This window comes from Aotus nancymaae, unplaced genomic scaffold (assembly GCF_030222135.1).
Source record: "Aotus nancymaae isolate 86718 unplaced genomic scaffold, 86718_ANA_hifiasm-v0.15.2.pri h1tg000028l, whole genome shotgun sequence".
Taxonomy (NCBI): Eukaryota; Metazoa; Chordata; class Mammalia; order Primates; family Aotidae; genus Aotus; species Aotus nancymaae.
In genome coordinates this window covers 7,823,634-7,847,367 of record NW_026988441.1, presented here as the reverse complement: position 1 = coordinate 7,847,367, position 23,734 = coordinate 7,823,634, and the positions used below count along the sequence as shown (strand labels likewise).

At 50.7% G+C, this 23,734-nt stretch overlaps 2 protein-coding genes across 3 annotated transcripts in view; both read left to right on the top strand.

Annotated features, from left to right (window-relative positions):
• Nucleotides 1-4,385: 4,385 nt before the first annotated feature.
• Nucleotides 4,386-23,125, top strand: C5AR2 (complement C5a receptor 2). Of its 2 annotated transcripts, XM_012446708.2 has the most exons (3): nt 4,386-7,797; nt 11,383-12,053; nt 20,878-23,125. In XM_012446708.2, the coding sequence occupies exon 3, from the start codon at nt 20,893-20,895 to the stop codon at nt 21,904-21,906; it is 1,014 nt and encodes a 337-aa protein (XP_012302131.2). In that variant the 5' UTR covers nt 4,386-7,797; nt 11,383-12,053; nt 20,878-20,892; the 3' UTR covers nt 21,907-23,125. The 2 variants fall into 2 exon arrangements, with proteins under 2 accessions (XP_012302131.2, XP_012302130.2); XM_012446707.2 differs by lacking the exons at nt 4,386-7,797; nt 11,383-12,053 and adding an exon at nt 17,417-18,038.
• Nucleotides 20,930-23,734, top strand: part of DHX34 (DExH-box helicase 34) — a 44,905-nt gene continuing 42,100 nt past the window's right edge. Inside the window, exon 1 of the mRNA XM_012446700.2 lies at nt 20,930-21,014. The gene's annotated coding sequence lies outside the window, so the exon portion shown is untranslated. The remainder of the gene's footprint in view (nt 21,015-23,734) is intronic.

Here is a 23,734-nt window from a genome sequence, read left to right as displayed (position 1 = left end):
TGCTGTGTTATTTCTTTTCTTTTCTTTTTCTTTTTGAGACGGAGTCTTGCTCTGTCTCCCAGGCTGGAGTGCAATGGCGCGACCTCGGCTCACTGCAACCTCTGCCTCCTGGCTGGTTCAAGCAATTCTCCTGCCTCAGCCTCGCAAGTAACCACCACGCCTGGCTAATTTTTTGTATTTTTAGTAGAGATGGGGTTTCACCATGTTAGCCAGGATGATCTTGATCTCCTGACCTTGTGATCCGCCTGCTCGGCCTCCTAAAGTGCTGTGATACAGGCGTGAGCCACTGTGCCTGGCTCATTATTTCTAATGAATAATTGACTTTGCAATATGTATTAGTCTGTTTTCGTGCTGTGGATAAAGACATACCTGAGACTGGGAAGAAAAAGAGATTTAATTGGACTTACAGTTCCACATGGCTGGGGAGGTCTCACAATCATGGCGGGAGGCGGAAGGCACTTCTTATATGGCAGTGGCAAGAGAAAATGAGGAAGAAGCAAAAGCGGAAAGCACTGTGAAACCCGTCAGATCCCGGGAGGCGGAGGCTGCAGTGAGCTGAGATCATGCCGCTGCACTCCAGCCTGCTGACAGAGCAGGACTCCATCTCAAAAACACACACGTGGCTGAGCGTGGGGCTCACGCCTGTAATCCAAGCACTTTGGAGGCCAAGGCGGGCGGATCACCTGAGATCGGGAGTTCAAGACCAGCCTGACCAACATGGTGAAACCCCGTCTTTAAAAAACAAACAAACAAACAAAAAACAAACACACACACACACACACACACACACACAATCACAAAATAAACATCTGTGAAACCGCTATTATTCTCAGAATCTTTGAATATATAGATCAAGAGTTGGTAAATTTATCTGTGAAGAGCCAGACGGTAAATATTTTCTTTTTTGCCTGTCAGCAGTTCACTCAAGGTCCATCACAGTTACTCAACCCTGTTCCAGTCCCATAAAAGCAGCCAATGATTGAATGGGTGTGACCATGTTCCAATAAAACTTTATTTACAAAAACAAGTAGCAAGCCAGAGTTTGCTGACCCCTGATCTAAATCAAAGACTCTGGCCGGGACGGTGGCTCATGCCTGCAATCCCAGCACTTTGAGAGACCAAGGCAGGTGAATTGCCTGAGCTCAGGAGTTCAAGACCAGCCTGGGCAACATGGCAAAATCCCATCTCTACTAAAAACACAAAAAATTAGCTGGGTGTGATGGTGGACACCTGTAGTCCCAGCTACTTGGAGGCTGAAGCATGAGAATTGCTTGAGCCTGGGAGGCAGAGGTTGCAGTGAGCCAAGATTGCACCACTGCACTCCAACCTGGGTGATACAATGAGACCCTATCTCAAAAAAAAAAAAAAAAAAAACAAAAAAACTAACATTAAAAAAAAAATCAAGGCTGAGTGCAGAGGCTCACACCTGTAATCCCAACATTTTGGGAGGCTGACGGGGTGGATTACCTGAAGTTAGGAGTTTGAGATCAGCCTGGCCAACATGGTGAAATCACATCTCTACTAAAAATACAAAAATTAGGCCAGGTACAGTGGCTCACCCCTGTAAACCCAGCACTTTGGGAGGCCGAGGCAGGTGGATCACCTGAGGTGAAGAGTTGGAGACCAGCCTGACCAACATGGTGAAACCCCGTTTCTACTAAAAACACAAAATTAGCTGGGCGTGGGGCTGTCACCTATAATCCCAGCTACTCAGGAGTCTGAGGCAGGAGAATCACTTGAACCTGGGAGGTGGAGTTTGCAGTGAGCCGAGATCATGCCAATTTACTCCAGCTGGGTTACAAGAGTGACACTCCATCCCCCCTGTCCAAAAAAAAAAAAATATTAGCCGGGCATGGTGGCAGGTACCTGTAATCCCAGCTACTCGGGTGGCCGAGGCAGGAGAATCGCTTGAACCCGGGAGGCGGAGATAGCAGTGAGTCAAGATCTTCCCACTGCACTCCAGCCTGGGTGAGAGTCAGACTCTGCTTCTAAATAAGTAAATACTCTGGAGGCTAGAGTATTAGAAGCAGGTAGACTCTTAGAATGCTGGAATCACAGACTATTGAAACCAATAGATCCTACAATGTGAGTTACAGGCTCTTTGAATCACAGGATTCTAGAATGTCACACCAGAACCCCGGAGGGTTAGAAGCACAGCTCCAATACTTAGATGTTCGAATTCTGTAGACGCTGTATACATTAGTCAGGGAAGTCTGGCTCTGAGCAGTGTAACACTGCAGCCACCAGCCACAAGAGACTACAGAGCACTTGAAATGTCCTCGGCTTTGAGATAAGAAGTGCTGCGAGTGTAAAATACACACCAGATTTTGAAAACGTAGGCACTGTGCCTGCCTCTCTCTCTCTCTCTCTCTCTCTCTCTCTCTCTCTCTCTCTCTCTATATATATATATATATATATATATTTTGAAATGGAGTTTCACTCTTGTTGCCCAGACTGGAGTGCAATGATGTGATCTCAGCTCACTGCAACCTTTGCCTCCTGGGTTCAACCGATTCTCCTGCCTCAGCCTCCCAAGAAGCTGGGATTACAGGCATCTGCCACCATGCCCAACTAGCTTTTTGTAATTTTAGTAGAAATGGGGTTTCTCCATGTTGGTCAGGCTGGTCTCAAACTCCTGACCTCAGGTGATCTTCCTGCCTCAGCCTCCCAAAGTGCTGGGACTACAGCACCCAGATAATTTTTGTATTTTTTAGTAGAGATAGGGTTTCACCATATTGGTCAGGCTGGTCTTGAACTCCTGACCTCGTGATCCACCCGCCTCAGCCTCCCACAGTGCTGGGATTACAGGCATGAGCCACCGCGCCTGGCCACTCACAGTCGATTTCTGTTGGACTGTGCTGGTCCAGAGAGGTGCCCCCCTGGCCCTGAGAGGTGGGAGGCTCAGGAAGGTCACATGATACAGATCAAGAGGAGGACGCTTTGGCCCCAGGACTTGGGAGCACCCTGGTCTGAAGAGCGGATGAGTGAAGACGATCTCGGGACTGCAGGGAGCAGGGCTGGGTGCCGGAAAGGGGACACAGCCAGACTCAGCCAAGCCCATCATTCACTTCCCTTCCCTACCACTTCCCCTTCGGAACTTGATGATCCAGCAGATTCCCCAAGCTACAGATTTGGCAATCGTCTGCGCCTGCAGCCCACTTCCCTCCCGGGCAAGGCTGGTCAACACGAGACCGGGGCTGTCTTGGAAAGGCTACCACCTGGATCCCACTCGCTGGCCTCCACCTGGATCCCACTCGCTGGCCTCCAGCTGGATCTAGAAGACCACTGTGGGGCCCAGCTCTTGAGACACTATCTCCTTCCCAAAACAAGGTGGGGAGAAAATACTCACTGCCTGCAACTCACTTCTGAAGCCAGGAAAGCTGCAGGATGACTGGGAATATAGATGGAATGTAGGGGTTGGGGAGGCAGAGGAGGAAGTCAGGGAGGTCTTCCTGGAGGAGGTAGCCACTGAAGGAAGGTAGAATGGAGGCAGAGATGGTCTGGAAAAAACAGACTGGGCAGCCAGGAGATCAGGGAAGGGGCAAGGCAAAGACTCAGATGGGAGAGGATGGAGGGCATTGGGTCAGGCAGGGCGTGGGGTGGGAGGGAGGTAGCATTCAGGATGGGTCCCAGGCTCAGGCCTGGGTGACTGGGTGGACCACGGGGTCATCTTTAGAGTTGGGAGGGAAGGGGAGAAAGAGGTCTGAGGGAGACCGCGGAGGTCAGTCTGGGTGTGGTGAGGGGGTGGGGAGGCCAGGTGTGGAAAGAGATGCCGAAGGTTTTGGGTGGAGCTGCAGGAGTGTGCGCACCAAGTGAATTGGACACTCAGCTCAGGAATGCTGATGTCGAACGGGAAAAAACTCTGTCTGAAAAGGACAAAGAGAAGGGGCCAGCAGAGAGGCGCAGGAAAACCATCCAGGTCAGGGGCAGTCAGGGAAGAGGCCCGAGCAGGCAGGAGGAGGCTAGGAGGCCAGGAGACTGATGTTGTTTTTTTGGGGAGGGGGCTGCCAGGAGCCCACCCCCGGGAGCTGAAGGCAGCTGAGACTCAGGTCCTTCCCTGTGACCTCGATGCCGGGGGAATCTGCACCAATGAGGACAAGTTACCGAGAGGATCTTGTCCCAGGTACCAACAGCTACTCCCAAGCAGGCAAAGACACCACGCACGGCTGCTTCCACAAGCTCAAGAGCTGGCAGCTTCTGTCCTCCTAGATGCTCAGACAATTTTTTGTTTGTCTGTTTGGAGCCAGGGTCTTGCTCTGTCACCCTAGCTGGAGTGCAGTGGCTCGATCACGGCTCACTGCAGCCTCAAAGTCCTGTGCTCAAGCGATCCTCCAGCCTCAGCCTCCTGAGTAGCTGGGACCACAGGCACCACCACCACACTGGCTAATTTTTTTAATTAAAACAAAATTTTTTTTGAGATAGAGTCTCACTCTGTTGCCCAGGCTGGAGTGCCGTGGCACGATCATAGCTGACTGCAACCTCTGCTTCTCAGGTTCAAGTGATTCTCATGCCTCAGCCTCCTGAGTAGCTGGGGCTACAGGTATGCATCATTGTGTCTGGCTAATTTTTGTATTTTTAGTAGAGATGGAGTTTCACCATGTTGGCCAAGCTGATTTTGAATTCCTGGCTTCAGGTGATCTGCCCAGCTCAGCCTCCCAAAGTGCTGGGATTACAGGCGTGAGCCACCACGCTCAGACTAATTTTTTTTGAAGATGGGGGTCTCACTACTTTGCCCAGACTGGCCTCCCAAAGGGCTGGGATTACAGATGTCAGCCACCGCCTCACTGTTCTTAATATAACATATGATTGTATTATATTAGTAAGTATTTCACCTATTTCTTTTTACTTATTTAATGTCGCTACTAGAAAACAAAGATACACATGTGGCCCACATCGGATTTCTGTTGGACGGCATTGGTCTGTACACTATTTTTTTTTTAGATGGAGTCTCGCCCTGTCGCCAGGCTGGAGTACATGGTGTGATCTTGGCTCTCTGCAACCTCTGCCTCCCGGATTCAAGCGATTCTCCTTCCTCAGCCTCCCAAGTAACTGGGACTACAGGTGTGCGCCACCACACCTGTAGTCTAATTTTTTTGTATTTTTAGTAGAGACAGGGTTTCACCATGTTGGCCAGGCTTGTCTCGAACTCCTGACCTCAAGTGATCTGTCAGCCTCAGCCTCCCAAACTGCTGGGATTACAGGCGTGAGCCACTGCACCTGACTGGTCTGCACACTATTTCTGGATAATCCATGCACATGCACACCACACAATCAAAGCAGAAATACTGTGATATGGTTTGGCTGTCTCCCCAGCTAAATCGCAACTTGAATCGTATCTCCCAGAATTCCCATGTGTTGTGGGAGGGACCCAGGGGGAGGTAATTGAAGGAAGCACGCCAGGCTGGAGTGCAGTGGCGCCATCTCAGCTCACTGCAGCCTCCCGAGTAGCTGGGATCACAGGTGCACACCACCACGGTATTTTTAGTAGAGACTGGGTTTCACCATGTTGGCCAAGATGGTTTTCATCTCTTGACCTCGTGATCTGCCCGCCTCGGCCTCCTAAAGTGTTGGGATTACAGGCGTGAGCCACCTCGCCTGGCTGTAATTAAGTTTTATGACTTACATATGTTAAGACATTCTCTCCTATGCATCAAATATCACATATATTTTGTTTTATATTATATAGTTCAAAAGAGAATACGGTCTGTGGTCTCCCCCATCTTACTCATTCTGTCAAGCCCCTGGTAATTTCATTAGGTTGAACCCTACAAAATTGCCAAAATTCAGTCTATTTTGGGGTGGGGTGTGTGTAATGATTTATTTATTTGTTGCTTTTGAAAAACTGTGGTGCCATGGCACAGTGGCTCACGTCTATAATCCCAACACTTTGAGAGGTGAGGTGGGAGGATCGTGTGAGCCCAGGAATTCGAGACCAGCCTGGGCAACATAGTGATACCCTGTCTTGATTTAAAAAAAAAAAAGGCCAGGCGTGGTGGCTCACGCCTGTAATCTCAGGGGGAGGCCGAGGCAGGCGGATCACCTGAGGTCAGGAGTTCAAGACTAGCCTGGCCAACATGGTGAAACCCTGTCTTTAAAAAAAAAAAAGTCCTGGCGCGGTGGCTCAAGCCTATAATCCCAGCCCTTTGGCAGGCCGAGGCAGGTGGATCACGAGGTCAAGAGATCGAGACCATCCTGGTCAACATGGTGAAACCCTGTCTCTACTAATACAAGAATTAGCTGGGCATGGTGGCGCGTGCCTGTAATCTCAGCTATTCAGGAGGCTGAGGCAGGAGAATTGCCTGAACCCAGGAGGCGGAGGTTGCAGTAAGCCGAGATTGCGCCATTGCACTCCAGCCTGGGTAACAAGAGCAAAACTCCGTCTCAAAAAAAAAAAAAAAAAAAAAAAAGCTGGGTGTGGCGGCATGTGCCTTAGTCCCAGGTACTCCGGAGACTGAGGCAGGAGGATTGCTTGAGCCTGGGGCGGTGAGGGCAGCGGAGGCTGCAGTCAGCTGAGGTCACGCCACTGTACTCCAGCCTGGGTGACAGAGTGACACTTTGTCTCAAGAAAAGAAAAAAAGTAAAAGAAAAATTGTAGTAAAATGTATATGACATAAAATTTACCATTAGTGCCATTTCATGCATTCACAGTGTTGTGTGTCCATTACCAATATCTTATTCTAGAACATTCTCCCCAAAAGGAAACCCAGTACCCATCAGGCAGTCACTCCCAATTCTCTACCCGCTCAACCCCTGGAGACCACCAATGTGCATTCGAACTCTACAATCTGCTGAAATTTGACCTTTTGGCCTGACATGGTAGCTGATGACTGTAATCTCAGCACGTTTGGAGGCCAAGGTGGGAAGATTGCTTGAGACCAGGAGTTCAAGACCAGCCTGGGCAACATAGTGAAACCCCTGTCTCTCTCTTCTTCTTCTTTTTTTTTTTTTGAGACTGAATCTCGCTCTGTTGCTAGACTGGAGTGCAATGGCACAATCTTGGCTCACTGCAACCTCCACCTCCCAGGTTCAAGTGATTCTCCTGCCTCAGTCTCCTGAGTAGCTGGGATTACAGGCATGCACCACCATGCCCAGTTAATTTTTGTATTTTTAGTGGAGACAGGGTTTCGCCATGTTGGCCAGGATGGTCTTAATCTCTCGACCTTGTGATCTGCCCGCCTCGGCCTCCCAAAATGCTGGGATTACAGGCGTGAGCCACCGCGCCTGGCCAACCCCTGTCTCTTTTGGGAAAAAAAAATAAAAGAAAGAAAAATAAAAGAAATTCAACCTTTTTGACCTAGAAAAATGACAATTTCATATAGATTGACTTAAGAACCTTCTAGGATGGCTGGGTGCGGTGGCTCACACCTGTAATCCCAGCACTTTGGGAGGCTGAGGCAGGTGGATCATTTCAGGTAAGGAGTTCGAGACAAGCCTGGCCAACAAGGTGAAACCCTGTCTCTACTACAAATGCAAAAATTAGCCACCTGTGGTGGCAGGTGACTGTAATCCCAGCTACTCAAGAGACTGAGGCAGGAGAATTGTTTGAACCTGGGAGGCGGAAGTTGCAGTGAGCTGAGATCGCGCCATTGTACTCCAGCTTGGATGACAGAGCAAGACTGTCTCTCTCTCTCTCTCTCTCTCTCTCTCTCTCTCTCTCTCTCTCTCTCTCTCTCTCTCTCTCTCTCTCTCTCTCTCACACACACACACACACACACACACACACACGAAGAAAGAAAGAAAAAGAAAAAATCTTGTAGGATGTTCTCATTCAAAGTATCTCCCAGGAGGAAAATGCTGGTGAGTTGGGATGGTGCTTGGCTTTTCACAGGGTGGCTGAGAGAGAATTCCCCCTCCGCATACACGCTGACGCCCCTCTTGCCTTCCGAGGTCTGCAGAGACCCTGTCCTTGGCCCATAGCAACCCCCAGACTCCCAAGGGATAGCCCTCAGCTCCAGGACACCAGAAAATCTTTGCCTTCCCAAATCTAAGACTAGTTTTTGCTTTTTTGAGACGGAGTCCTGCTCTGTTGCCCAGGCGGGAGTGCGGTGGCACGATCTCGGCTCATTGCAACCTCCGCCTCCCAGGTTCAAATGATTCTCCTGCCTCAGCCTCCTGAGTACCTGGGATTACAGGCACGCGCCACCGTGCCCAGCTAATTTTTTGTATTAGTAGAGACGGGGTTTCACCATGTTGACCAGGATGGTCTGGTTCTCTTGACCTTGTGATCTGCCCGCCTTGGCCTCCCAAAGTGCTGGGATTATAGAAGTAAGCCACTGCACTCAGACTCCAATCTAAGACACTTAAAAAATTTTTTTTCTTTTTAATTTTAAATTATTTTTGAGAGTCAGGGTCTCTCTGTGTTGCCCAGGCGGAGTTGCAGTGAGCTGAGATTGCACCACTGCACTCCAGCCTGGCGCCTGGCGACAGAGCAAGACTCTGTCTCCAAAAAAAAAAAAGTTTGAGCTGAAAAAGGGAAGGTTCCGCCTCGGTTTCTTTCCCCTTAATCTCTTCTGGCCGGACCGGTTCCCACAGGGGGTTGGGGCTGGCAGGATGTGGGAGAGGAGGGGTTCTCTGAGGACAGAGAGAGGGGGAGGGGACTGAGGGGATGTTTTTCTCTCTGAGGGTCCGGGGTGAGGGTCGGCCAACGCAGGGTCACCTACAGAGGGAAACAAAGTGGAGGACGCCCTGGGTCAGACGGTAAGTCCCAGCCTCCTGTGTCAGGAACAGCTTCCTCTAGCAAAGCGATTACATTCTCTAAAACAATAACAAAAGAAATATGTAAATGTATCCCTTGAATCCCTAAAGCACGCACAGAAAAAACCACAAACTAAAAGAACTGCTGAAGAAAGAGGTTCCAAGGCTGGGGCTGGAGCCACTTCCTCTTGCTAAGGCCTGCATGGTGTGTGCGCGTTAAGATTTCATAGTAGGCCGAGCACGGTGGCTCACAGCCGTAATCCCAGCGCTTTGGGAGGTCGAGGCAGCCGGATCAACTGAGGTTGGGAGTTTGAGACCAGCCTGACCAATATGGAGAAACCCCGTCTCTACTGAAAATACAAAATTAGCCAGGCCTGGGGGCGCATGCCTGTAATCCCAGCTACTCAGGAGGCTGGGGCAAGAGAATTTCTTGAACCCAGGAGGCGGAGGTTGTGGTGGGCTGAGATCTCACCACTGCACTCTAGCCTGGGCACCAAGAGCAAAACTCCATCTCAGGAAAAAAAAAAAAAGGCATTTATAGCCTAGCCTTGGTTGCTGTTGTTAACAATCATGCACCTGTATACACTATGTGTCAGACACTGTTCTGGGGTTTTTTTTTTTTTGAGACAGAGTCTCACTCTGTTGTCCAAGCTGGAGTGCAATGACAAGACCTGGGCTCACTGCAAGCTCCGCCTTCCGGGTTCAAGTGATTCTCGTCTCAGCCTCCCAAGTAGCTGGGATTATAGGCATGCACCACCATGCCCGGCTACTTTTTGTATTTTTAGTAGGGATGGTGTTCTGCTCTGCTGTCCAGGCTGGTCTTGAACGCCTGACTTCAAGTGATCCACCTGCCTCCACCTCCCAAAGTACTGGAATTACAGCTATGAGCCACCATGCCCAGCCCAGGCATAGTTCTGTGTGTTTTTTTAATTTATTTTTATTTTTATGTTTTGAGACAGAGTCTGACTCTGTCATGCGGGCTGGAGTGCAATGGCACGATCTCGGCTCACTGCAGCCTCTGCGTCCTGGTTCAAGTGATTCACCTGCCTCAGCCTCCTGAGTAGCTGGGATTATAGGCATCCACCACCAGACCTGGCTAATTTCTGTATTTTTAGTAGAGACAGGTTTTCACCATGTTGTCCAAGCTGGTCTCAAACTCCTGACTTCATGTGATCCTCCCGCCTCAGCCTCCCAAAGTGCTGGGATTACAGGTGTGAGCTATCATGCCGGCTGGTTCTGTGCATTTTAAATTTACCCAATGCGCCGAGCGTAGTGGCTCAGGCCTGTAATCTCAGCACTTTGGGAGGCCGAGGTGGGCGGATCACGAGGTCAAGAGATCGAGACCATCCTGGCCAACATGGTGAAACCCCGTCTCTACTAAAAATACAAAAATTAGCTGGGCATGGTGGCGCACGCCTGTAGTCCCAGCTACTTGGGAGGCTGAGGCAGGAGAATTGCTTGAACCCGGGAGGCGGAGGTTGCAGTGAGCCGAGATCGTGCCACTGCACTCCAGCCAGGCGACTGGTGACAGAGCGAAACTCTGTCTCAAAAAAAAAAAAAAATTCTCCAATGCTCATAGTCACCATCGCTGCACAGATGAGGGGGTTGAGGCCCTGAACTTTGATGAGGGTGTGTGAACCTGGAATGTGAATCTTATCATTCTGGCTCTCGAGTTTTTGTTTTCAGCCACTGTGGTATGCTGGAAGAGGTGAAGAATTGCTATGATGGCCGGCGCGGTGGCTCACACCTGTAATCCCAGCACTTGGGAGGCCCAGGCCGGTGGATCATGATGTCAGGCAATCAAGACCATCCTGGCCAACATGGTGAAACCCCGTCTCTACTACAAATACAAAAATTAGCTGGGTGTGGTGGTGCGCATCTGTAATCCCAGCTATTTGGGAGGCTGAGGCAGAAGAATCACTTGAACATGGGAGGTAGAGATTGCAGTGAGCTGAGATTGTGCCACTGCACTCCAGCCTGGCAGCCTCGGCGACAGACTCAGATTCCATCTCAAAAGAAAAAAAAAAAGAGAGAAAAAGAATTGCTATGATGGCTGGGCGGGTTGGCTCACTTCTGTAATCCCAGGACTTTGGGAGCTTGAGTGTGAGGATTGCTTTAGGCTGGGCAACACAGCAAGACCCCACCTCTACAAAAAAATTTTAAAAATTAGCCATGTGTATTGATGCAGGCCTGTAGTTCCAGCTACTTGGGAGGCTGAGGTGGGAGAATCACTTGAGCCTAGGAGTTTGAGGCTGTAGTGAGTCATGATCTTGTCACTGTACTCCAGCCTGGGTGGCAGAGCGAGACTCCATCTCTAAAAAAAAAGTAAAAAATCGGCCAGGCACAGAGGCTCACACCTGTAATCCCAGCACTTTGGGAGGCCGAGGTGTGTGGATCACATGGTCAGGAGTTCAAGACCAGCCTGGCTAAGATGGTGAAACCCCGTCTCTACTAAAAATACAAAAATTAGCCAGGCGTGGTGGCATGTGCCTATAACCCCAGTTACTCAGGAGGTTGAGGCAGGAGAATTGCTCGAACCCAGGAGGTGGAGGTTGTGGTGAGCTGAGATTGCACCATTGCACTCCAGCCTGGGCGACAGAGTGAGACTCTGTCTCAAAAGAAAAAAAAAGAAAAAAAAGAAGAAAAGTAAAGAATCACTATGGCCAGCAACATCTTCCCATTTTATAGATGAGGCCCAAGGAAGGAGTCAGGACTTGTCTGTGCTTTGCCTGCCGCTGAAGCCCTGGGCCCTGCGCTTGGCTGCTGTGGTGTTTGCGTGGAGAATGTAATCCTGGGCTGTGTTCCTCAGAGCTGACTAGGAGGGAGGGATGTTTATCTGTCCCAAGGCTGCGGAAGGGAGGGGTTGGGCACAAAACTGGAGGCCTGGAGGCGGCTGGGGGCAGTTGGCATGTTGTGGCGAGACAGAATCCAGGCTACGACCTCTAAGGCCTTGACAAGCAAGCCACACGCAGGTCTGGCTTCCAGGAAGCTGGGACTTCCAGACTAGGGTTGGGGACATGGGACCAGCCCTCCACCCATCGAAGCCCTCTCCGGCCTTGCCAGCTGCCCAGTAATTTTGGGTTCTGTGACTCATGGGAAGACAGGACAAACACGCCCTGGGAGTGAGACAAGGCCACTCCTATTTATTTTACTCCTTATAAAGGTTAGCTGGGACCAGTGAGGTGGCAGTGCTCAGAAGCGTCCCATAGGAGCCCTGGCAGACAGGACGGATTTCCAGGACTCTACCAGCTGCCAGACCCGGCGGGGAGAGACCCCAGACCTCCTAGGTGCTGGCCGTGGGCCCGGATTGTGCTCCCAAGTGGCATTTGACCCTCGAGGGGACCCTCTTGGAAGAGACGGTAAGGATGGAGGCAACCAGGGCAAGAAGGAGGAAGAGGGAGGGATTGTATGATGTTGGCTTCTTGGAACCGTGACTTTCAGAACCTGGGAAGCAGAAGTAGAATTTGGGAAGGGAAGTCTTATTACGGCCACATTGGAATGCACATCAGAGTCCTGGACTCTTGGAATTAACTTGGGCAGCCCAGTAGCAAAGTTCTGGTCAAAGGATCCAAATGTTTTTTCACACACAGGTATGCAGGAAACAGCCTCTGTGAAACCCACAGGAATTCCTGTAGCTTCAGGCAAATCTACCAGGCTCACATCACTGAGTGAAAGGGCTCGCTCGCTAGGCATGCTACAGCTTTTCTTTTTCTCTTTCTTTCTTTCTCTCTCTCTCTCTCTTTCAGCAGGGTCTTGCTCTGTTGCCTAGGTTAGAGTGCAGTGGTGCGATCTTGGCTCATTGCAACCTCCACCTCCCAGGTTCAAGCAATTCTCCTGCCTCAGCCTCCTGAGTAGCTGGGATTACAGGTGTGTGCCACCATGCCCAGGTAATTTTTGTATTTTTAGTGGAGAAGGAATTTCACCATGTTGGCCAGGCTGGTCTCCAACTTTTGATTTCAGGTGATTCACCTACCTTGGCCTCCCAAACTGCTGGGATTACAGGTGTGAGCCACCATGCCTGGCCATAATTTTTTGGGGAATTTTTAGTAGAGACAGGAATTCACCATGTTGGACAGGTTATTCTCTAACTTCTGATCTCAGGTGATCCTCCCACCTCGGCCTCTCAAAGTGCTGGGATTACAGGCATGAGCCACTGCCCCTGGGCCCCTCAATGTTCTATCATAAATTCCGTCCACATTCTTGTGTGGGTCTGCTCATTCTCATCGTGTAGAATATCCCGCAGTGTGAACATCCCATGATGTGTTCATCCACTCCGCTGTGGGTGGCTTCTTGAGCGGTTTTCCATCCTGGCTGCTGTGAACATTCTGGCACATGTGTTCTGGTGAGGATATGTGTGCTTTCCCGGGAGGGAGGCGGATGGCCAGGTCGCGAAGGAGGAATCCTCGAAGATGGATGGTCAGGGAGAAAGGATGTTCAGCCTTCTTTGATTCTGCTCCAGGGTTTTCCAGAGCGGACGATCCAGCAAGACTGGATCCACAGACAGGCATGCACCAAGACACAGTCACAACAAAAGAAACCCAACCGGGAGCAGTGGCTCATGCCTGTAATCCCAGCACTTTGGGAGGCCCAGGCAGGCGGATCACGAGGTCAAGAGATTGAGACCAGCCTGGCCAACATGGTGAAACCCTGTCTCTACTAAAAATACAAAAATTATCTGGGTATGGTGGCAGGCACCTGTAGTCCCAGCTCCTCGGGAGGCTGAGGCAGGAGAATCTCTTGAATCCAAGAGACGGAGGTTGCGGTGAGCCGAGATCACGCCACTGAACTCTAGTCTGATGACAGAGTGAGAACAGAGCGAAACTCCATCTCAAAAAAAAAAAAAAAAGAAACAAAATGAAACATAAGTGACCACTTAGTCACTCCGCGCCTCAGTTTACTCTTTTATTCTTTCATTTACCAAATATTGACGTTGCCTGTGCTGTGCACCGGGTTCTGTCCCGGATGCCGGGGACACAGCAGTACCCAAGGCTGGAAGGGGCTGATGTTCTGGGAAATGAGGATGATAATATTGACCTTGTTGGAAACAGATGCTGGAAATAGATCCTCGGTGCTGCAAAGAAAAATCAGCACTGAGATAAAGGATCTTTCAGCAACGCAATTTTTTTTTTTTTTTTTTTTTTGAGACGGAGTTTTGCTCTTGTTACCCAGGCTGGAGTGCAATGGCGCGATCTCGGCTCACCGCAACCTCCACCTCCTGGGTTCAAGCAATTCTCCTGCCTCAGCCTCCTGAGTAGCTGGGATTACAGGCACGCGCCACCACGCCCAGCTAATTTTTTGTATTTTTAGTAGAGATGGGGTTTCACCATGTTGACCAGGATGGTCTCGATCTCTTGACCTCGTGATCCACCCGCCTTGGCCTCCCAAAGTGCTGGGATTACAGGCGTGAGCCACCGCGCCTGGCCCAGCAGCAACGCGATTTTTACTTCCTGGACTGCAGGAAGGGTACCCTCACTAGCCATCTTGCCACGAGAGTACAATGAATAAAGGAAAGCAGAACAGCTTCTCCCTTATGCATTTGCATTTGGGGTCGTCATCACTGCTGTGTCTGATCTCCATTGGCTGGAGCCAGACCTCACAATCTAAACTAAAACCCGATTGGCTAATAACTTAAAACTTTTCTCAACAGGTAAAAGCAATGGAGAGCTGGGACATGCCTGTGAGCACGTCCAGCACAGATATCTTGGCTAAAGAACAAGGACATAGAATGTACTACGTGCCTGTAAGCGTGGCATGTCTAACAGCCACATAGGATAGGGCTTAACAAAGTTATTAGCACACTTATTCTTTAACAAGAAAGGAAACTTGAAAAAGGAACTTCTCTGCTTCCCACAGGCCTCAAGGGTTTGTGATGAGGGCTATATCCTGTTGATGATAGGTGCTCAATAAAAGCCATTGATGATTTTAATTATTATGAAATAATAAGAATGGTAGCTATGCTTTATAATCCAGATGTAAGTACAGATGTTCTTTGACTTACGACGGGTTCATTTCTCCATCAGCTCATCATAAGGCACAGTGGCTCATGCCTATAATTGCAGCACTTTGGGAGGCCGAGGTGGGAGGATTGCTCAAGCCTAAGAGTTCAAGACCAGCCTGGGCAACATAGTGAGACCCATCTCTACAAAAATAAAAAATTAGCTGGGCATGATGGCGTGCGATGGTGTGCAGTCCCAGCTACTCAGGAGGCTGAGGCAGGAGGATCACTTGAGTCTGGGAGGCAGAGGTTGCGGTGAGCCGAGATTGCACCACTGAACTCAGCCTGGGAGACTGAACGAGACCTGGTCTCCAGACAAAAACAAAAACAAAACAAAACAAAAAACAAAAACCCCATCGTAAGTTGAAAATGTCGTAAGTCAAATTGCATTTAATACACCTAGCCTACCGAACACCATAGCCCACCTTTTTTTTTTTTTTGAGATGGAGTCTTGGTCTGTCACCCAGGCTGGAGTGCACTGGCGCGATCTTGGCTCACTGCAACCTCTGCCTCCCGGGTTCAAGCGATTCTCCTGCCTCAGCCTCCCAAGTAGCTGGGACTACAGGTGCGTGCCACGATGCTCAGCTAATTTTTTATATTTTTAGTAGAGATGGGTTTTCACCATGTTAGCCAGGATGGTCTCCATTTCCTCACCTCTTGATCTGCCCTCTTTGGCCTCCCAAAGTGCTGGGATTATGGGCATGAGCCACCGCACCCGGCCATTTTTTTTTTTTTTTTGAGACAGGGTCTCACTCCGTTGTCCAGGCTGGAATGCAGTGGCGTGATTTTGGCTCACTACAGCCTTGACCTCACAGGCATAGCCTACCTCAAATGTGTTCAGAATATTTACATTACCCTATAGTAAGACGAAATCATCTAAGCCAAATCCGATTTTTCTTTTTTTTGGAGATGGAGTCTCACTCTGTTACCCAGGCTGGAGTGCAGTGGTATGATCTCAGCTCACTGCAAACTCTAGGTTCAAGGGATTCTCCTGCCTCCGACTCCTGAGTAGCTGGGATAACAGGCACCTGCCACCATACCTGGCTAATTTTTGAAAACATTTTTAGTAGAGATGGGGCTTCACCATGTTGACCAGCCTACCCTTGAACTCCTGGTCTTAAGTGATCTGTCTGCCTAGGACTCCCAAAGTGTTATGATTACAGGTGGGAGCTGCACCAGCCCTGTTTCTCATTATTGAATAAATAATGGGTTTCACGGCGGGACTGACACACTTTGAAATTTACCTACTGCCGGGCATGGTGGCTCACGCCTGTAATCCCAGCACTTTGGGAGGCCGAAGCAGGTGGATCACCTGATGTCAGGAGTTTGAGAGCAGCCTGGCTAATATGGTGAAACCCTGTGTCTACTAAAAATATAAAAATTAGCCAGGTGTGTTGGGGTGTACCTGTAATCCCAGCTACTTGGGAGGCTGAGGCAGGAGAATCACTTGAACTCGGAAGTCAGATTATAACTATAATTTCTCATTAAATTATAATTTGTTATTGAATGGCCTTTAGTTAATAAGCATGACTTGTGCAGCCAGTGGACTGTTTTTGAGGCTGTGGGGATGAATGTACAGATAGACAGGAAAATAGAACTCGGGCACATCAACTGGAAAAGATGAACAGATGGAACAATGGGTGTTGAAAGCTCTCATTCCTGGTTAAAACATTACTAAGAAAACACCATCTCCCATAGCATTGCTTTGGGCTTACAGTTCGGCAAATTTTGATTCACAGAAAGTTTCCTGGATTGTAATCAACAAGGGCTGGGTAGGGTGGAGTCTTTGCAGGGTGAGAGGATGCGTGTGGACAGCCATAAGAGCGGCTAGCACACGTGTGAAACCCACTGACAACCAGCGCTGCTCTTAGCCAGATGCTTGTAATTCATTGAATTCTTATAGCACCTCCTAAAATAGGTGTGTTATTATTTGCATTTTACGGAGGCACAGATAGGTTATGTGACCTGCTCAAGGCCACACAGCTGGTGGGAATTTGAGATTTTTGTTGTTTGTTTGTTTGTTGTTGTTGTTGTTGTTGTTTTGAGGCGGAGTTTCGCTCTTGTTACCCAGGCTGGAGTGCAATGGCGCAATATCGGCTCACCGCAACCTCTGCCTCCTGGGTTCAGACAATTCTGCCTCAGCTTCCTGAGTAGCTGGGATTACAGGCACGCCACCATGCCCAGCTAATTTTTTTTTGTATTTTTAGTAGAGATAGGGTTTCACCATGTTGACCAGGATGGTCTCGATCTCTTGACCTCGTGATCCACCCACCTCGGCCTCCCAAAGTGCTGGGATTACAGGCGTGAGCCACCGTGCCCGGCTGTTTGGTTGGTTTTTGAGACAGAGTCTTGCTCTAGTCACCCAGGCTGGAGTGCAGGGGCATGATCTCAGCTCACTGCAACCTCCACCTCCGGGGTTCAAGTGATTCTCCTGCCTCAGTCTCCCTAGTAGCTGGGATTATAGACATCTGCTATCATGCCTGGCTGATTTTTGTATTTTTAGTAGAGATCGGGTTTCACCATGTTGCCCAGGCTGGTCTCGAACTGCTGGCCTCAAGTGATCTGCCCATCTTGGCCTCCTAGAGTGCTGGGATTATAGGTGTGAACCACTGCACTCAGGTAGGGGGGGGTTTCAGTTTTAAAATGCTGTACATTTTCTTTCCCTCCCCTCCCCTTCCCTCCCCTCCCCTCCCCTCCCTTCCCTTCTTTAGGACAGAGTCTCGCTCTGTTGCTCAGGCTAGAGTGCAGTGGCGCAATCATGGCTAACTGCAGCCCCGAACTCCTGGGCTCATACAATCCTCCACCCCAGTCTTCGAAAATGTTGAGATTACAGGCATGAACTACTATGCCCAGCTAGCTTTTAAATTTTTTGTGGAGACGGAGGGTCTCACTATGCTGCCTAGGCTGGCCTTGAACTCTTGGCCACACACAATCCTTCCTCCTCAGCCTCCCAATGTACTGAAATTACAGGCGTGAGCCACTGCACCTCGCTAAATTCTGCACACCTTTTGCTCTAGGGATAAAAATAATTTGAAAGTGGAATGCCAGGCTTCAAACACACACACCAGTGGCCTGGCCTGTTCACTGCTACCTGGTGTGGGGGAGGGGAGGGGAGTGTCCCAACTTCCTCTCTGTCCTTCCTGTTGCCCCAATAGCAGCTGGAGCCCTGGGCAGTGCCAGCCAACCCATAATAGTCAGCCTCAGGGCCGGGTCATTCTGACATTGTGGGGGTTGGGGAGGGCGGAGACTCCTGGGTCCTCTGCTACCCACAGCTTCGTCTACCTGAGCGTTGCTGTGCACCATGTGCTGGATAGATCTTGACTCCTCAAGGCCTCCCAAAACCAGAGAGGTAGGTTCACCCCTATGACTCTTGTTTCCCCGATGAGGAAACTGACAAGGCCAGCTGCAAGTGTCACCCACAGTCACGGAGTCCGGGGCTGCTCAGGGCCTGTTGCCCTACTGCCTGCCAGCTCTCCAGAGCCGGAGATTTGGAGATGTAGTACTCTAGGGCACGGGGTTCCGTGGCGGAACTGACACACTTTGAAATTCACCTACTGCTGGGCTTGGTGGCTCATGCCTATAATCCCAGCACTTTGGGATGCTGAGGCCGGTGGATCACCTGAGGTCAGGAGTTTGAGACCAACTTGGCCAACATGGTGAAACCCCGTCTCTACTAAAAATACAAAAATTAGCCAGGTGTGTTGGGGTGCACCTGTAATCCCAGCTACTCGGGAGGCAGAGGCAGGAGAATCACTTTAACCTGGAAGGCGGAGGTTGTGGTGAGCCGAAATTGTGCCACCATACTCCAGCCTGAGAGGCAGAGCAAAACTCTGTCTCAAAAAAAATAAATAAATAAAATAAAATAAAAAAAAAATATATATATATAGCTATGATAGATTATGTCGCTTCTCAGCACCGTCCTATAGCACCTGTCTCATTTGGAATAAATGACGAAGTCTTTGCATTGACCACATGGCCCTACATGCCGTGGCCCTTGGTAACTCTTTTTTTTTCTTTTTTTGGGATGGAGTCTCGCTCCGTTGCCCAGGCTGGAGTGCAGTGGCGCGATCTCAGCTCACAGCAACCTCTGCCTCCCTGGTTCAAGTGATCCTCCTGCCTCAGGCTCCCGGGGAGCTGGGATTACAGGCATCTGCCTCCACACCCACCAATTTTTGTATTTTTAGTAGAGATGGGGTTTCACCACGTTGGCCAGGCTGGTCTCGAACTCCTGACCTCAGGTGATCCACCTGTCTCGGCCTCCCAAAGTGCTGGGATTACAGGCGTGAGCCCCCGCGCCCGGCTCCGATGACCCTGCTGTTGCCTCCCACCCTCTCCTGCTGGCAGATTCCACTCCAGTCATACTGGCCTCCTTGCCATTCTCGGAAATGTCCATCATGTTTCCATCTCAGGGCCTTTGCACTGGCTGTTCCTGGTGCCTGGAACGCTCTTCCCCCAGATCTCCACGCATCTTTCCCACGGGTCCTTCAGATTTTTATGCAAACGTCACCACCTCAGAGCAGCCTTCCCTGCCCATGCCTGGAAAACTCCATCATAGCCAGCTTCCCTGTGTGATATTTTTTCCATAGTATTTATCATCTTCTAAAATACTGTGGATTTTGGATTTTGTTAATTTTTTTTTCCTTTTTAAAAATTAAAAAAATTTTTTTTTTTTTTTAGAGATGGGGTCTCACTATGTTGCCCAGGCTGGAGTGCAGTGGCTATTCACAGGTGCAATCCCATTACTGATCAGCACGGGAATTTTGACCTGTTCTGTTTCCAACCTGAGCTGGTTCACCCCTCCTTAGGCAACCTGGTGGTCCCCTGCTCCCGGGAGGTCACCATATTGATGCTGAACTTAGCACGGACACCCAATCTGCATAGTGCACTATAGCCCAGAACTCCTGGGCTCAAGCGATCCTCCAACCTTAGCCTCCCGAGTAGCTGGGACTACAGGCACGCGCCACCGCACCCGGCTTTTTTTTCTGAGACAGACCACGTATGCCAGTGTCCTGCTCCTGGCAGCTCTCAGTGCTGACGTCTGCCTCCTGTCTCTCGGGCCTGCCTGGTGGTCTACGGCTCAGCGGGTATGCAGGGTGCAGGTGGCCCGTGGGGTCAGTGCACCTTGCCATCCTGGCTGGAATGCAGGGGTACAGTCAAGCTCACTCAATCTCCTAGGCTCAAGTGGTCCTCCCACTTCTTCCCAGTAACTGAGATTACAGGCAGGCATGACCATGCCAGGCTAAGTTTTTAATATTTTTTTGTACACATGGGGTCTCCCTGTGTTGCCCAGGCTGGTCTAGAACTCCTGACCTCAAGCAATCTTCCCACCTTGGCCTCTCAAATTGCTGGGATTACAGGCCTGAGCCACCATGCCCAGCCCCAATATTCCAATGTGGGATTTTGGAAAATTCTAGAATTCCAAGATGCCACCGAGCTGCTTTTTGTTTGTTTGTTTTGAGAGGAGTCTCGCTCTGTCGCCCAGGCTGGAGTGTGGTGGTGTGATCTCAGCTCACTGCCACCTCCGCCTCCCAGGTTTAAGCAACTCTCAGCCTCCCAAGTAGCTGGGATTACAGGCACACGCCACCACACCCAGCTAATTTTTGTATTTTTAGTAGAGATGGGGTTTTGCCATGTTGGCCTGGTCTTGAACTCCTGGCCTCAAGTGATCCACCAGTCTTGGCCTCCCAAAGTGTTAGGATTACAGGCGTGAGCCACTGCACTCGGCCTAGACTTCCAATATCCTTTTTTTTTTTTTTTTTTTTGAGACGGAGTCTCACTCTGTCTCCTAGGCTGGAGTTAGTGGCGCGATCATTGCAACCTCCGCCTCTCCGGGTTCAAGCGATTCTCCTGCTTCAGCCTCCTGAGTAGCTGGGACTACAGGTGCCCACCACCATGATCGGCTAATTTTTGTATTTTTAGTAGAGATGGCGTTTCACCATATTGGCCAGGCTGGTCTCGAATTCCTGACCTCAGGTGATCCGCCCGCCTCAGCCTCCCAAAGTGCTCGGATTACGGGTGTGAGCCACCGCGCCCGGACAGAGAATTCCAACATTCTAAAACACTGGAGTTCTTACGCGGAAACATTCTAGTTTGCAAGGTGCTGGTGGGCCAGGCTGATGGACACCCTAGCTCTCCAGGGACATGGAGTTTCCTCCTTTGAGTTTTCATCATGTTTCTCTCCTGCCCAGACACCAGGAGCCGGGATGGAGAACGCTTCTGTCAGCTACGAATATGGGGATTACGGCGACCTCTCGGACCTCCCAGTGGACTGCCCGGATGGCGCCTGCCTGACCATCGACCCGCTGCGCGTCGCCCCGCTCCTGCTGTATGTCGCTATCTTCCTGGTGGGGGTGCCGGGCAACGCCATGGTGGCCTGGGTGATGGGGAAGGAGGCCCGCCGGAGGGTGGGTGCCACCTGGTTGCTCCACCTGGCCGTGGCGGATTTGCTGTGCTGTTTGTCTCTGCCCATCCTGGCGGTGCCCATTGCCCGTGGGGGCCACTGGCCGTACGGGGCCTTGGGCTGTCAGGCGCTGCCGTCCGTCATCCTGCTGACCATGTATGCCAGCGTCCTGCTCCTGGCAGCTCTCAGTGCCGACCTCTGCCTCCTGGCTCTCGGGCCTGCCTGGTGGTCTATGGCTCAGCGGGCGTGCAGGGTGCAGGTGGCCTGTGGGGCGGCCTGGACTTTGGCCTTGGTGCTCACCGTGCCCTCCGCCGTCCACCGCCGGCTGCACCAGGAGCACTTCCCGGCCCGGCTGTGGTGTGTGGTGGACTACCGCGGTTCCTCGGGCACCGAGAATGCAGTGACCGCCGTCCGCTTTATTTTTGGCTTCCTGGGGCCCCTGATGGCCGTGGTTAGCTGCCACGTTGCCCTCCTGTGCCGGGCAGCTCGATACCGCTGGCCACTGGGCACAGCCGTCATGGGGGGGTTTTTTGTCTGCTGGGCACCCTACCACCTGCTGGGGCTGGTGCTCACCGTGGCGGCCCCGAACTCTGCACTCCTGGCCAGGGCCCTGCGGGCTGAACCCCTGGTCGTGGGCCTTGCCCTCGCTCACAGCTGCCTCAATCCCATGCTTTTCCTGTATTTCGGGAGGGCTCAACTCCGCCAGTCACTGCCAGCTGCCTGTCACTGGGCCCTGAGGGAGTCCCAGGACAGGGATGAAGGTGTGGACAGCAAGAAATCCACAAGCCATGACCTGGTCTCAGAGATGGAGGTGTAGGCTGGAGAGACACCGTGGATGTGTATCTTCCTATTTCATTTCATGACATTGGCTTCAAGCATGGCTGGATCCAGGAGCTCAATGTTGTCTTCATTTTATTCCTTCCTTCATTTAATGGACATCCATCATGCACCTGCTATGTGCAAGGCCTTTTGAGGCACTGGAGATACAGCAGTGACCAAAACAGACACAAATCCTGCCCTCAGGGAGCTGACATTCTACTGGAGGAAGACAGAGTATAAACAAAGGAATATAGGGCCGGGCACAGTGGCTCACACCTGTAATCCCAGCACTTTGGGAGGATGAGGCAGGTGGATCACTTGAGATCAGGAGTTCAAAACCAGCCTGGCCAACATGGCAAAACTCTGTCTCTACTAAAAATACAAAAATTAGCCAGGTGTGGTGATGCACACCTGTAGTCCCAGCTACTCAGGAGGCTGAGGCAGGAGAATCGTTTTGAACTCAGGAGGCGGAGGTTGCAGTGAGCTGAGATCTCGCCCCTGCACTCCAGCCTGGGTGACAGAGTGAGAGTGTCTCAAAAAATTAAAAAATATATAAAAAATATAAAAGATTTTAATAGGCTCCCTCTGGTTGCTGGTGGAGATGAGACTGTGGGGGCGGCAGTGAAGAGCCCCGAGAGGAGGCTACTGCCATGGTCCGAGCAGGAGGTGATAGTCGTTTGGATCTGGGTAACAGAGCCGAGGTGGTGAGAGGTTGACAGGTCATGATCTGTTTTGAAGGGAAGGCCATGTCCAGGCTCCTTAGCTCGGCATTCAAGGCTTCTCTCCACCCCTGGACACACTCTCTAGCTTCTCAGACCCTGTAGCAGACAGAATCATGACCCCGATGACGTCCACATCCTAACCCCCTGAACCTGTGAACAGGTGACTTTCCATGGCAAAAGGGACTTTGCAGATGAGATTAAGCGAGAGATCTTGAGCGAGGGGGTTATCCTGGATCGTCTGGGTGGGCTCCATGGAATCACAAGGGTCCTTTTAAGAGGGAGGCGGGAGGGTCAGGGTCAATAGCAGGAGCTGTGACAACGGAAGCAGATGTCACAGTGACGTGAGGAGGTGCCAAAAAATGCAGACAGCTCCAGAAGCTGAAACAGACAAGGAAACAGATTCTCTCTGAAGCTCCCAGAAGCAACACAGACCTGCTGACACTTTTAGACCTCTGATGTGCAGACCTTTAAGAAAATACATTTGTATTGTTTTAAGTCAGTATGTTTGGGGTAATTTGTTACAGTGGCCATGGGAAGCTAATGCACACCCTTCGGGATATAATGTTTTCATGCCTCTGTGCCTTTCCTGAAGCTGTGCCACTGGCTGGAATGCCCTTCTGATCTATGCTGTTCAGTTTAGCAAGCAAGAACCATCTATGGTGATTCAAATTAGAATCAATTGGCCAGGCGTGGTGGCTCACGTCTGCAATCTCAGCACTTTGGGAGGCTGAGGCAGGAGGATTGCATGAGCCCAAGAGTTTGAGACCAGCCTGGGCAGCATAGCGAGACCCTATCTCTACAAAAAATACAAAGTGGTGGGGCGTGCCTGTAATCGCAGTTACTCAGGAGGGAGTTGCTGGAATCATCCTGCTTCAATCCTCCTTGAAGAGGTGGACTGCTTGAGCCCAGGAGATGGAGTTTGTAGTTAGCCTAGATCACCTGACTGCACGTCAGCTTGGGTGACAGAGTAAGTCTCCATCTCAAAAAAAAAAAAAAAATGAAAATTAGGTGGGCGTGGTGGCGCGTGCCTGTAATCCCAGCTACTCGGGAGGCTGAGGCAGGAGAATCGCTTGAACCTGGGAGGCGGAGGTTACAGTGAGCTGA

What these genes read in the sequence shown, in the direction of transcription:
- C5AR2 (XM_012446707.2), top strand. Translation starts at nt 17,991, where the DNA reads ATGTGCTGGATAGATCTTGACTCCTCAAGGCCTCCCAAAACCAGAGAG. An exon ending in GGCCTCCCAAAACCAGAGAG is followed by an intron (nt 18,039 to 20,877) that starts GTAGGTTCACCC and finishes TCTCCTGCCCAG; the next exon opens with ACACCAGGAGCCGGGATGGA.